Raw genomic sequence first — 15,670 nt, 5'->3', positions numbered from 1 at the left:
GGCGGAGGTTGCAGTGAGCTGAAATGGCGCCACTGCACTCCAGCCTGGGCAACAGAGCAAGACCCCCATCTCAAAAAAAAAAAAAAAAAAAAGGCCAGGTGCTATGGCTCACGCCTGCAATCCTAGTAATTTGGGAGGCCGAGGCGGGTGGCTTGCCTGAGGTCAGGAGTTTGATACCAGCCTGGGCAACACAGTGAAACCCCGTCTCTACTAAAAATACTAAAAATTAGCCGGGCGTGGTGGTATGCGCCTGTAGTCCCAGCTATTCGGGAAGCTGAGGCAGGAGAATTGCTTGAACCTGGGAAGCGGAGGTTGCAGTGAGCCAAGATTGTGCCACTGCACTCCAGCCTGGGCAACAGAGAGAGACTCCACCTCCAAGAAAAAAAAAACCAATGGAAAAAAATTATTTTTGTAGAATCACTGATTCTCAAGAATTGACCAAGGAAAGAATGCTCTAATCCTAGATGGGCATTTTAAAAACTAAACTAAACAATGACAAAAATACAGAAATAGCACTCAAAGACTGAATGGCAATTCATCGAGAAACCAAATCTTGACAGAAATATCTCTTCAATAACATTCAATCTCATTCCCTTTGTTCTAATCCTGTCTCTACCCAGCAGCCTTCAGATCTATAATTTGGTCTTCTAAGTGAACACACCCATCAGGGCGGGCCCAAGTGGATAACCAGTGATGGCTCCCTGGTCAGGATCTCTTTTGTTCCAAATGTAGAAACCTGCTTTGGCTTTGTTGAGAAAGGGGATGCACATTTGTTTAAGTATGAGTCATCCTCCAGAGCAAACTGAGTACCTACCATGTGGGCAGACACCCACTGGGCAGATTCCAAGGATACAGAAATGAATCAAATGGAACCCCTGGGTCTTACTTGAAACTGTGGCTACAAAATCCTTGTAAAAATTTTGAGTCACTTTCAATACCTATTCTTCCTCTTTATCTCTTTACTGGGATGAGAAGAATGTGTGCCCTATTCTAAAAGTTTTAGCTATTCTACCATTTCCCCATATTTTAGCAGCCAGTGTTAGTCCAACTTACACTACCTCCTATGATCAAAGGCATTTTAGTGTTAGTACGAGTCAATTATATCAAGCCTTTCTTAGAGCTCTTAAATAATATATTTTGAAAAACACAATTTCAATTTAAACAAGAAGGCAGGGGGAGTCTAAAAAGACACCTAGCAATTAATTTTACAAAACAACCCAGCTGGAAAAGTACTTGAAAGACAAAATAGCATGCAATTATTCTTAAAGTGTTTTATGCTAATTTTATTTCCAACCCCCAGTCAAAAAACCAAAAACACATCCTTAAACATTATCAAAGATCTAATGTGGTTTGAAAGGTCAGAAAAAAGGTAGCATAATGGAATTTTAGAAAGCTTCCAACTCATCAGGTGTTCATAACTTTTCATGTACTAAGACTAACTGGTTGCATTTTTTTTTTTTGAGACAGAGTCTCGCGCGGTCATCCAGGCTCGGGTGCAGCGGCACTATCTCGGCTCGCAGCAACCTCTGCCTCGAAGGTTCAAATGATTCCTCTGCCTCAGCCTCCCAAGTAGCTGGGACTACAGGTGTGCACCACCATGCCCAGCTAATTTTTGTATTTTTAGTAGAGAGGGGATTTCACCATGTTGGCCAGGATGTTCTCGATTTCTTGATCTTGTGATCCACCCACCTCGGCCTCCCAAAATGCCGGGATTACAGGCGTGAGCCACCATGCCTGGTAAACTTGTTGCAATTTAAAAAAATGAACACAAATGCTGATGACTATTCAATCTAATTTTCTACATTAGAGAAAAGTAGTTTCGTTTAAAACTGGCTAAATGATAGTCTTTGAGTCATGTTATCCTCATGTGTAAAATAAAATAGCTGAGGTACATGATTCCCAAATAACCCCAAATGAATTTTGGATAATTTTTTGTTATTCAAAAGCAAAATGGGAATAAGAATAATGAGGCAAGGTTTTTCAAAAAGACAATTTAATTTTTTTTAAATCATAAGACTATGTCCTTATTTGTGGTTAAAATATCCATTTTAAAACAAAGCATTGGAATTAGAATGTTGCTGTTTGGTGTGTTGATGGTAAACTCCTCTTCTGAGTTTTGACATAAACATGAGAAGTTAGTAATAAACTGACCCAAAATACACAGACCTAGATTGAAAGTCATTTTAACAACTGGAAACTAAAATCACAACCACCAGGCATGATGGCAGTGCTTTATATTCTCATTCATGCTGCCAAAATTCTGCAAGTCCTTTTTGGCTCGCTTGCCACTTCCTCATTAACTATACATTGGCATAGAGTGGGAAGGACTCTATGTTTTGAAGACTCTTCTGTTCCAGCATCGTAGTTTCCAACAAGCTGATAAAGTAGACATAAATTACCATACTGCCTATATTATACAGAGCAGTTTCAATGCCAGCACATCTCAACCTTCTGGTTCAGAAAATATGGTCAGTATGGGTGGACATTAAGGATAAGCTGGATAAAGGAAATTCTACCTTACCACTGCATACAATTCTGGCAGAAAGTAAAGGGCTAAATTTGAGTAAATTGACTAAGTGTTTGTTTTTTTTAAAGAAGAAAGTTATAATACTTAAAAAAAAATCACTAAGCAGCTCCCAATGCTGCCCCAAACAGGCCCATTTTTCATACTGACTACTGAATTCATCAGAAAAGAACCAACTGTTACAAGGAGTGTTCTCTCTCTCTCTCTCTCTCTCTCTCTCTCTCTCTCGACACATGTAGGTTCAATCTGCATTTTGTATTAAAGGAAACATTTTCCCCTTTTACCAAGTATTATTTTAAATACTAGTTAACTCCCGCACCACCCTTCCCTAAGAAACCTTAAAATAAATAAACTTATTACACAGCCATGTTCCTGCAGAAGTTTGAATCACACCAAGAATGCATATCCTTAAAAGGAAATGTTTTCCCTCCCCTTGCATCCTGTTATTTAAGCTATTTTAAGTACTTGTCTGGAGAAAGCTAAGCCAGAATCCAAGTGGTTTTGATTTTAGCTGCTGTTTTACACTGCCCATGTTCAGGTGGTACGTGCTGCAATCTATAACTTCAAACGCGTCTTTTGGGGTATTACTTTGTCTTATAAATTTGACAGTAAGAAAGACTGGGATTTTCTTTGACCCTCAGATTGTGTGTGTGTGTATGTTGCTTTAAACATCCTTGAATCTGTCTAAATCTGGTGTCTTTCTTTATGAGGAGGTCACACATTGTGTGTCCTCATCTGTAATACACATGTGACCTCTCTATTAGCCCACTCAGGACAGTGCTCACTAGGACTTAAAGAAGAAATATCCTTTTGGAAAAGCTGGCTTTAAAAGTTCCATTTGGCTTGACCAACATAGTCTACAAATTTTCTACACTAAAAGAATGACAAAAGGAATCTATTTATCTAACAATAATGGATTTATACACATATACACACAATCCTGAATGCCCATGAAAGCTCACAAAATACCAATTTAAAACTCGGTCAAAAGACTTAGGCAGAAGAATTTAAACTATATTCCATCCTAAGATCTAAGCAGTAAAATCAAGCTTTCATTAGGCATTAAAACCTTAGAAAAGGCAGTTGCTAAACAACTCCAGATGCTTAGCTAAACATGGATTTGCTTATCACAGCTTATACCTTTTGAGGTAGCTCACTCCAGCAAATATAAGAGGCAGTTAAATGAGTTCCAGCTAAGGGTAGACTGGAGGTTGCTGCATTAGAGTTCACCATACTAGTGGATTTCCAAAGATGGAGGTCAAGTTCAGCAGAAGGCTGGACAAATTTAGAAGGTGAGACCAGGCAATCGAAAATGTTTATCAGTCCTTTTCTTACTCAACATTTCCAGCAGTTTGGCCATCATTTTTCCCCTGCTGCAACTCTCGTTTTAAAAATACATGTGTGTTCTCACACACATACGTGCTCTTGCTTTTACCCATGCACCCACACATGTGTATTCCTAACTAGCTTCCACACCTTCAAAACATGGTTTTCTGACTATCCCGAGACCTATACTTCTAATATTCCATAGATAATTAACTAGATGGCACAATGAAAGAGCACTGACTAGTTTCATTTTTTTAGATGGGCTATAGTTTTTTTTTAAGGCATAATTAAACAAACATGCACTGGTTTCGTTTTATTGAATACTAAAAGTAAATTAACTAAAGCACCATGTTTGTTGGTTTTTTTTTGTGTGGCATCATCCTGATGTGGTTTTTATATACTAGAGAATATCAAGTAATTTGAAACAACTCAACTTCCTGGGATGAGACAAGTCTGGTATAGCTACAATCAACACAACCAAAATTTTTTTGCTTAGTTGGTGGGAAACCTCAAAGGAATACACCCACACTATTCCTAGTCATTTTAAGAAACCCCAATATTCTTTCATTTCCAAACTGCTGAATTCATGTTTAAAAAACCTCAGTAGTGAGTGCTCAGGAGGGAAAAAAGGCAAATTTAACAGTAAGTGTTTGCAGTACTAAAGCAACTCTGCAAAGATTTACATTACATGAATTCATCTTTATGACAAGTAATCATCCAAATGACCACTAGCTTCCACAGCAAGATTAAAGGCTTAGAATGTTAAAGGCCATTAATAGTAAAATATTAATACCTAAGTGTTTTGAAAGGTTTTACTTATTCTTCTTTAGAAAAAGTTATATATTACAGCATTAAATGAAAACTGAAACATTAAGTACAAAAACTGGGAACTAAGGTTTCTGCTACTGGGAAGCACTGGAAACAATTGTTGAAAAAAATTAAAATAATTGCATGAGCTTGGAACTTAAAACTAAGCAGGTGCAGAAAGTGAGTGAAAAGAGAACTTTAAATTCTAATACTCAATTTATTGCTAGTAAAGAGAGTTTCAAAGCACTATTAATTGATTGAACAAAACCTATGATTAGCGATAATTACAGAAATTTTCTCCACACACTATGATTTTGCTGAATTTCTAAGGAGATAATCAAGGCTATTATTGTTAATAGATGGGGAAAATCATCTAATGATTTCCATATTTTGTCGCAGTTGAACTGGGACAAAGTAGTCTTTCCTATTCTCTGCCAACCCACCCCCACGGAGAGGAAACAACTGTCCTTCACAGGATAATAAGTTATAGAGCTCGTTTTTAAAATAAAGTGTCCCTGAATTAGAAAAAAAATTTCTGTAACACCTTTGACAGTTGCCTGAGGATTCTGTAACTAACAACAACTTAAAATACAGATTTTTTAAAGAAAATTGAAAGACTCAGCTGGGTCCTTAAATGAGTTTCTAAAAGATGGTGTACACACAAGCTTTTATTATGCTGAAAAAAAAAATATATATAAATTTTATATGCTACAATTTAATGGCAAAAACCTTTAATAATAAATTCCACTGTAATGAAAATCTTCACAACACAGGCCCTCTGAATGTATAGTTGATAATGACAAAAATCCCAGTACATCAAAAGGCTATGTATATAGTTCCTTGGGTTTCAATCAGTAAAATATTTACTGAGAGCTAGATACTGAGTGGAGACTACAAAAGAATAATATTCAGAACAGCCAGAAATTCTGGATTCTAGAATTCTTTATAACATATATGGTAATAAGAGCCTGAGTATGTTAGGAACATATGCCTGGCAGGGGCTTTGGGAAGCTGTATACCTATCTTCCACTCTACTTAAACAATAGCTCCACAATGACCCTTTCTTGCAGTCAAACTTCTCATTGATCCCTCAATACAATTTAACTGCTTCCTCTATAAAGATAATTGGTCACTCCTCTTTATGTCATTAAGCTTTTAAAGGAAAATGAAGTTCTTTCACTGGTAAAATGTATTCCAAGTCTCATCAAGTAAACAATATCTGAATTAACTTTAATTTTTCAGGAATATTGCACACAGTTATTTCCAAGATGCTGCACATGAGGACAAGACCTATACTCAACATTTACTTGAGGGGATGAGGTTCTTAATAAGGCATGGTGCCTACTCCAAAATTCCATTCATAAAGAACAAATTAAGCTGCTCCCAATGCTTAAAGATGAATACAAATTTTAGAAAAGGTTAAAAAAATGTACTCCTAAAACAAGTATAAGACTACCCGGACAGAATGAGAGACATTAAAAACAAACTCTTGCAGCCAGGAACTCACTTGCAGTTATATATTAAACTTCGTAGCATTCTTCTTACAGTAAGTGGTATCCATAGCAAGTTAATTAACTGCTAGTTTTATATATATACACAAACGCAATCATGTTAGATTCGGGACTATTCAGTGTTTTCTAGTTAAAATTTTGAAGGGATTATAAACGGCCACTCTGGCTGGGGTCATTATTCTTCCCAAGGTACACTGCTACTACTAAGTGCCTTCATAGAAAATGTTGACCATAAATATATGGGAACAGAAATGTGTTATTTCCTCATTTTTCACTACTGGAATTTTCAACACAGGTCTAAAGGCAAATTCTGATTTACGTAACAAATCATTATATAAGCTAATTCTACACTATTTATTCAATGAGGTACCAAATAATAATAATCTACATCTCTAAGCACATGTGGATTCATGTATTTACATTAGTAGTCTGTTCTTACCCTGCTTTCTCATTCTTATCTACAGACTTGACCCAAGCATGAAATTTGGAATGTAAATATTATATACTGCTTCCATAGCTGCTCAATTGTAAGGCATGTTATATGATGATAAAGGATAAACCAAATGGCATATTGAAGCTATAATTTAATGTGGTAAGGTAGAACAATCTGCATTATCCAAAGGCACAGAAAATCCATTAGAAAAAGGTAATAACACCAAACTAATTAGGGAGGGGTAATACATCATCTAATGTTTTCGAGGGTCACAGATCCCTTTGAGAATATGATGAAAGTTTCAAAACTTCTCTTCAGAAAGATATGATATACAAACTATAATAACTAAAATTTGGCATAAAAATTTCAGGAACTGTACATAGCTGTCACCAGTTAAGGAATGGAATTGTGGTCTGAAAAACTTGATTATATTAAATACTACATAAAATTGGAAATAATATCAGCTACCACTCTTGACCAAAAAAAAGTACAATTTTAAGTAAAACTTCCAAAACTTTATCCCATCTATTTTAACTGCCTTGCCCTAATGTTTTTGATTAAACATTCATGTGACATTTTTAGAGAGGTAACTTTGGAACCAAATAAATATTGCTTTCCCATAGTTATACTACAAAAAATACTCACCAACTTTTGCAAAGGCCTCTTTAAGTTCATCAAGCTCATCTTTGGAAATCTGAGTAGTAGCCATCTCATCCATTTAAAGATCTAAAGAAAAACCAAAAAGATTTCAGACTTAAAAAAATTGTGATACATATAAACACTCTTGCTAAGTTCTCACCTTAGGGATAATTTAAACAGAATTTCAAACAACTAAAACAATCTGGATAGGTTACCAGATTTCTATGTACAACTTTAATCAAGAAAACAAACAAGTGAAAAGTCATCACTTACCAAAATTTATTGAGAAACAATATTTCTGACTTTTCCTTCTAAGGACAAAATCTAAATTACATTCAAAAAGTTTAAGGAAGGGCCAAAGTACCCAGCAGTGACAGGAAAAAGCTACATAACAGACAGAAATTCTTGGTTATACAAGCCAAAGCTAAAGGTCAAAATTATGTGACCAATGAGTCACAGAAAATAGCATTTCCCATTAAGCCACTTTAGAATCATTCACTATGAAAACACTGATTTTCAAATAGCATGCTGACACCTATGAATCCCTACCATTAAAGGAGGAATAAAGAGGAAACAAAACAAATTATAGATGGTTTTGATATAGAAATGCACATGTGTGCTAATATAGAGATTCTTCGGCATGTTAAAAGAAAATTTTTGCGGTCAATTTTGATGATGGGGCACATTAACTTTGAACCCAATTAAGTGAAATGTTACCCCCGGAAAAAAAAAGAATTGTTTTCTCATCAGAACTGTATTACCAACATATTGTATTCCATTATTATATTTTGAATTTTGTCAATAAAAATTTGTAGAAATAATATATGATACCATTGATATCAGTATCATAATATTCTTGATTTTACCTCTTGGCACATAATATTTATGATCTGAACCTTTGTGGAAAAACCTTGTTAATCCCAGCAATAAAGACAGGAGGTCTGCATCACAGTAGATAATTTCCAAATACAAACCTATTATAACAATAATTTTGGGCAAAGAAAAATGAAAATGATTACATTTTACTTTTGCCCTTTTTGTTTTGTTTTTTTTTCTTTCTTCTGATTTTTTTCTGGTATACCTTATTTTTCTTTATTTCTTTTTCTTTTTTGTAAAGACATGGTCTTGCCACCTTGCCCAGGCTGGTGTCTAACTCCTGGGCTCAAGGGATCCTCCCACCTCGGTCTCCCAAAATGCTGGGATTACAGGTGTGAGCCACCACACCAGGCCAATAGACGTTGTTATTAGAGTATTGTTAGGTTCACAGCAAAATCAAGCAGAAGGTACAGAGAGTTCCCATATATAGCCATCTGTTGCTTAACAACAGAGACGTATTTTGAGAAATGCATTGTTAGATGATTCTGCCACTGTGCAAACATCACAGAGTGCACTTACACAAACCTAGATGGTATAGCTTACTATACACCTAGGCTAAATAGTATGGCCTATTGCTCTTAGGCTACAAGTGGCACAGCAGGTTACTGTACGTAAACACTGTAGGCAATTGTAACACAGTGATATCCGTGTATCCAAACACATCTAAACAGAGTAAAGGTACGGTAAGAATACAGTATTATAATCTTATGGGACTACTATCATATATTCAATCAGTCGTTGACCAAAACATCCTGCACCCAAGTGGTACATTAGTTACAACTGATTAACTTATATCACTACCACCCTAAGACTCTGGTGAACATTAGGGTTCACTCTTAGTTTTGTACAATCTGTAGGCTTAGACAGATGTATGATGACATGTATCCACCATTACAATATTACATAGAGTAGTTCCACTGCCCTAAATATGTTGCCTTTCCAAAAAAGTATACGATGGTTTAAATTTCACAAACTATACAAAATACATTTTGAGATCTTATATTTATCCCTGTTAGACATTTTATTAAAAGGCAACAAATTACTCACCAACTCATTTTTTGGTCAAGAAGGGTAATACTCAGTAGAGAGAGGTTGGGGCTAGAAGTGGTAAGGAGGGATTCCTAAGAGAGCTGGGTCACATCTATCTTTTTCGCAGCATTGTTGCCATTTCTAGAATTTATCACAGCCCCAGGCACATAGTAAGGCACTCAATAAAACAGAACTTTAATAAAATTAATTCCTTCAACAACAATGCACTAAGTATTAATACATTATACAAATTCATTTGCATATTAATTTCCTGAACCCTCACAATAGTCCTATGAGTTAAATATTCTAATCTTTTTTTTTCTTACTAGAAGACTTGCTCTCAGGACTGAAATTTGCAATCAGGTTTCCCAAATCCTGGAGAAGTTTTAAAATGACCATATGATGCTATTAGCTAAGTTTTTACCATAATGTAACAGACATATATAGTGACTGGTGTTTTAAAAATTAAATAAAACCATCGCCCAGGTGCAGTGGCTCATGCCTGTAATCCCAGCACTTTGGGAGGCAGAGGCAGGTGGATTGCTTGAGGTCAGGATTTTAAGACTGCCTCACCAACACGGTGAAACCCTGTATCTACTAAAAATAAAAAAATTAGCCGGGCGTGGTGGCGGGCACGTGTAATCCCAGCTACTTGGGAGGCTGATGTAGGAGAATCGCTTGAACCTGGGAGGCGGAGGTAGCAGTGAGCCAAGGTTGTACCACCACACTCCAGCCTGGGTGACAGAGCAAGACTATGCCTCAATCAATCAATCAATCAATAAAACTAGACTCTTAAAAAAAGATATAAAACAAAGCTCGCCTATTCATAAACTTTTCTTACGTATGATATCAAAATGCCACTAAAGATGGATAACTTCTCAGTAGACTGGTTGGATGAAAATACCTTTCAGAGTAATCTCAGGATCTATGAGGGAAAGTTCTGCAGTTAGTAATGAAGTTAGGCTTTATGTTTGTTGTTGTTGTTTGTTTGTTGAGACAGGGTCTTACTTTGTCGCCCAGGCTGGACAGCAGTGGTGTGATCATGGCTTACTGTGGCCTTGACTTTCCAGGCTCAGGTGATCTTCCCTTTTCAACCTCCCAAGTAGCTCATACTACAGGTGTGGGCCATCATGCCTGGGTAATTTTTGTATTTTTTTATAGAGACAGGGTTTCACCATTTTGCCCAAGCTGGTCTTGAATTCCTGGCCTCAAGCAATCCACCCGCCTCAGCCTCCCAAAGTGCTGGTATTCCACGTATGAGCCATCATGCCTTGGGCCTGAGGTTAGGCATTTTAGAAATCAAGAATAAAAAGAACTGTAAATCCCAGCACTGAGGGAGGATTGCTTGAGACCAGGCTGGGAAACATAGTGAGACCTGGTCTCCAAAAAAATTAAAAAATTCATGAGTTAAATGTAATTTAATAGCAGTAATTCAAAAAATATTCTGTTTCACTAATAAGTTCAACACTCCCCATTACAAAACTATGACATAGGATTTATTCCAATTTTCTTTACATAGGTTTTAAGCAATCATGTTTTTAATAAAAAATTATTACCCATCTCCATGAATTATATCAGCCTGGGCAACATGGTAAAACTTTGTCTCTCCCAAAAATACAAAAAATTAGCTGGGCATGGTGGGTGGTGGCACATGCCTGTAGTCCTAGCTACTTGGGAAACTGAGGTGGGAAGACCAATTGAGCCCGGGAGGTAGAGGATTCAGTGAGCCATGAGCACGTCACTGTACACAAGGATGGGTGAGAGAGCAAGATGCTGTCTCAATTTAAAAAAGTAAAAAATAAAAATAAATTAAGAAATGTTTAGATCTCATAGAAATGATTTTAGAGCACCAATTTACTCCATCTCCATGAATTATACCACAGAGAACAATAGCACAGAAAATTTTTTTTTTTCTGAGACGGAGTTTCACTCTTGTTACCCAGGCTGGAGTGCAATGGCGTGATCTTGGCTCACCGCAACCTCCGCCTCCTGGGTTCAGGCAATTCTCCTGCCTCAGCCTCCTGAGTAGCTGGGATTACAGGCACGCGCCACCGTGCCCAGCTAATTTTTTGTATTTTCAGTAGAGACGGGGTTTCACCATGTTGACCAGGATGGTCTCAATCTCTTGACCTCATGATCCACCCGCCTTGGCCTCCCAAAGTGCTGGGATTACAGGCTTGAGCCACCGCGCCCGGCCAGCACAGAAAATTTAAAAGTAAGATTATCTCAGAAATCTAAAACATGTGACCTCTCTCCTTTATCTCTAAAGGTTTCCAGTTTGGGCAGATTGTGAGTCAGTAATAATTTAAAGTACGTGAGTAAAAAACTACTAAGACAAACCCATACATTGAGCTTATTCTCACACTACCATGTCACTTCTATGCAAAAGAAAATTTGGGTTGGGTGCAATAGCTCATGCCTGTAATCCCAGCACTTTGGGAGGTGAAGCCGGACAGATCAATTGAGCCCAGTAGTTTGGGATCAGCCTGGCCAACATGGTGAAACCCCATCTCTACCAAAAATACAAAAATTATCCAGCCATGGTGGTGCGTGTCTGTAATCCCAGCTACTCTGGAGGTTGAGGTGGGAGAATCACTTGAGCCCGAGAGGTCGAGGCTACAGTGAGCCATCAGTTTGTCACTCCCCCAGTCCCCAAAAAAAGAAGAAAAGAAAATTAGAAAAGATGGTTCTGAACATAAACTACTCCTGCCCTCCCCTTCCTTATCCCTGATGACCAGTTGGGTTCTGATTAAATTGTAGAAATCTCTTCCTCCCCAACATGCCCACCTGTTCACTTCTCAAACATTTTTACCAATATCTCAGGCATCTGCTATACACCTAGTTCTTGCCCTCAAGGAATTCACAATCTGGTGAAGCAAACATGAATAATTACAATATGACACAAAGAAAACTAGTGACTGCAATAAAATGTACAAATATCCATTTTTTTAAGAAGAAAAGGTCTCTAGAGACTTTAAGGATTATTAATTTCTTCTCAGAGTGACTAGAAAGGCAGTTCTTTTTTTCTTCCTATAAAATTGGCAAATGTTGGCTCATGCCTGTAATCCCAGCAATTTGGGAGGTAGCGGCAGGCGGATTGCTTGAGCTCAGGAGTTCGAGACCAGCCTGGGCGACATGGTGAAACTTCGTCTCTCCCAGTAATACAAAAAAATTAGCAGGGCATGGTGGGTGGTGGCACACGCCTGTAGTCCCAGCTACTTGGGAAACTATGAGGTGGGAGGACCAATTGTGCCTGGGAGGTAGAGGCCGCAGTGAGCCATGAGCACTGAACTCCAGGATGGGTGACAGAGCAAGACCCTGTCTCAATAAAAAAAGTAAAAAATAAAAATAAAGAAATGCTTAGATATCACAGAAATGACTTTAGAGCACGAGTTTACTCCAATAACTAATCCAGTGTATTAAATATATATATACTTAAAATTTTTTTTTTTTGAGACGGAGTTTTGCTCCTGTTACCCAGGCTGGAGTGCAATGGTGCGATCTCGGCTCACCACAACCTCCGCCTCCTGAGTTCAGGCAATTCTCCTGCCTCAGCCTCCCGAGTAGCTGGGACTACAGGCACGCACCATCATGCCCAGCTAATTTTTGTATTTTTAGTAGAGATGGGGTTTCACCATGTTGATCAGGATGGTCTCGATCTCTTGACCTCGTGATCCACCCGCCTTGGCCTCCCAAAGTGCTAAGATTACAGGCTTGAGCCACCGCTCCTGGTTATATTTTAAAATTTTCAAGTTTCTTATTTCCAGTTACCTTTTAAAAAGCCTAAAGTGACTTTGTACATATAATTCAGATTTTCCATCCATTGGAGACATTAAAGAGACACACTTCAATAAGAACAAAAAGAAACTGGAACATGCAAATATCCTCAAAACTGTATTTCCAGACAAGGTTGTTTTGGGATAACAGAATACTTTAATGCAGGACTCTCCAATTTAAATAGACCCATATTCATTTATTGATAATTATTTAAAAGGAAATAAAGAAATGCTATTCTGAAGTACCTGGGTTAAGACTAAAAAAATATAAAGCCAAAGGTATAAAGCTCACAGTATATGCTCTAGTTGATAAGAATTACCATTTTAAAATTTGCCATTTGAAGCTTAAAATAAAGTTGTTTAATGTAGATTTCTTTATGCCATTATGAATTAAAAAGTGGTCTGTCATTAAGATTACTCATAGGTACCTGATGGTGTCTTTAAGGAAATCAAGCAGTAAAGTACCATCTTGGGAGAAAACATCACATTAAGCAACTTGGAAATGACTAAAAATATTAAAAAATTTAAATCTTAGAAATTAAAATAACAGAAGCTCTATTCCTCTTCATGGGGCATTCATCGTACAATAGGATTGTTTTTTGTCTTATAGCTACTAAACCATCCCAGATGGGTTCACAAAGCAATACACAAGATTTAACATCAATACTGCCCTGTAAACATGTAATTTAATCTCAAGTACCAGTACAACAAGCTGTTGTACCAAGCCCAAGGAGGCAGTATGTTTAACAGAAAGATTGTTGGATGTGGAATTAGAAGACATTGATTATTGCTCTCGTTCTGCCATTCCCTAGTAAAGTGTCCATGAGCAAGTTTAATTAATCTCTCTCAGCCTCAGTTTCCTCATTTGAAAATAGTGATAATAATACCTACTTCCCCCAGGTCCTAATGAAGATTACAGATGATATATATGACAGTATATTATGAACTATAAAGTATTACGCAGCAACTTCAAATCCTTCATGAAAGAAAATGGAGAATAAATGAATGCCTGGGTTAACTGTGAAGAGCTGTATAAATAAATGTAAGGCATTAGTTCTACTAACAGCCTTTTATATGGGATAAATGAAAAGTTATCTCATCTCCTTATAATTATTGACTACAGAATATAATAGGTCTCCCTCATATATAAAAATTACAAGCCTTTAGTCAAAGTAACTTAAGAAGGATAGGCCTAAAGGAAAACCTGTCAGCCGCTTTTTATCCATGAGTCAATTTGGCTCCTTCATAAGGCCAGTTTCTAAACACAATTTAAAGGGCAGCCAGGAGATATACAAACAAATAAACAACAATTTTCCTGTAAATATTTCAGGACCACTTTTCAAAATAGCTAATAGCTTGTCAATATGATTGTCACATTCCTCCTAATTTGCAAATTTTTTCATGAGTACTGAAAAAAGGTGAAGAGAAGGTATTACTTGCTGAATAGAAGTTTAAACCCAATTTCACAATATGTGATTAACAGGCAAAAGGAAAAAAAAGCTGATTTTCAAATATGTCCTCTTTCCCAGTCTCTCCTCCCACAAAAGTGGACTTTATTTATTTATTTATTTTTTTGAGACAGGGTTTCACTCCGTCACCAAGGCAGTGGTGCAATCTCAGCTCAGTGCATCCTCAATCTCCTGGGCTCAAGCAATCCTTCTGCCTTAGCCTCATGAGTAGCTGAGACCACAGGTGTTCTCCACTACACAAAAGTGGACTTTATTTACAGGATGAGAGAGAGGGAGAGAGAAAGAGAACTGATATTCAAAGAAATAAAAATTTATTGTTCCTCCATTTAAACTCTGCAATTTTAATACTTATCAAAAATTAAACCTTCCAGAGTCTCAACATTTTCCTGAATTCTCTCATCCGCAAAGCACTTTGATCTGTCCCAAATTCTGTTTCCTCCCTAGCTCCTATGCCTGCCATTTCTGTAAAGGAAAAGGGAAAACTGTAGAAAAAAAGCCAGACGGTGAGAATGGAACATCAAAAAAAAAAAAAAAAAAAAAAAGCCAGACCTCCTTTACTAAACATATAAGACACAGAAAAACAGATTTTCAAATAAGGGAATAAAACAAAAGCAAACCAAACCTTGTTTGTTTTTCTTTTTCATAAAAGGATATGGTGTACAACTGGGTATGAATTCAGGGCGTCACCCATGGAATAATCTTATGCCTATGAAGTCATCTCTAATTACAGAGTTTGACTAACAATAGTGCAATTATGAAACCACTCCACCAGCTCATTTAACTATACATAAACCCTGAACACAGGTCTTTGCTGAGAAAGGTGTACCTACAACTACCTGAAACTATTACTCAAATTCTGAAAGGTATTTGAAGGGAGGCGGGGTGCCTATTTTATCTCCTAAAGCACTCACTCACTTTAGGAATGCAGCTGACTGAATAATCTACTTATTCATCTGTGTTGTTCAGTACCATGAGGCCCAGGAGAAAGGGAATGTACATGGGAAACTCATCTGGGGGTAACTAACTTTGATCATAAACTTGATTTTTTCTCTTGAAATTGAAAGGTAGCCAAAATATAAAAACAGGATATCCTCCAAAAACTTCATCCCAGCCACTAGTATGGCAAATAGAATTGGGAAAGAGAAGCTTATTACTTATATCAGAGACTGGGCAACACATACTTGATTGAGCTCCTAAAATGAACAAGAAAGCAACAAAGGGGGAACAAAACATGGAAGAAATACATTATTTCACTATAAATGAAAATAAACAAGGTAGCC

The 15,670-nt window shown here is 37.1% G+C and overlaps 1 protein-coding gene across 20 annotated transcripts in view; it reads right to left on the bottom strand.

Moving 5' to 3' along the window:
- Positions 1 to 15,670, bottom strand: part of PLS3 (plastin 3) — a 93,000-nt gene that overhangs the window by 37,306 nt on the left and 40,024 nt on the right. For all 20 annotated transcript variants that reach the window (XM_035289281.3, XM_035289288.3, XM_078363597.1 and 17 more), the window contains one exon: positions 7,247 to 7,327. In XM_035289281.3, the coding sequence (XP_035145172.1) occupies positions 7,247 to 7,319 (73 nt within the window). In that variant the 5' untranslated portion in view covers positions 7,320 to 7,327. The remainder of the gene's footprint in view (positions 1 to 7,246; positions 7,328 to 15,670) is intronic.

This window comes from Callithrix jacchus, chromosome X (genome assembly GCF_049354715.1).
Source record: "Callithrix jacchus isolate 240 chromosome X, calJac240_pri, whole genome shotgun sequence".
NCBI classification, from domain to species: Eukaryota; Metazoa; Chordata; class Mammalia; order Primates; family Cebidae; genus Callithrix; species Callithrix jacchus.
This window is presented reverse-complemented; position numbering and strand designations above follow the sequence as displayed.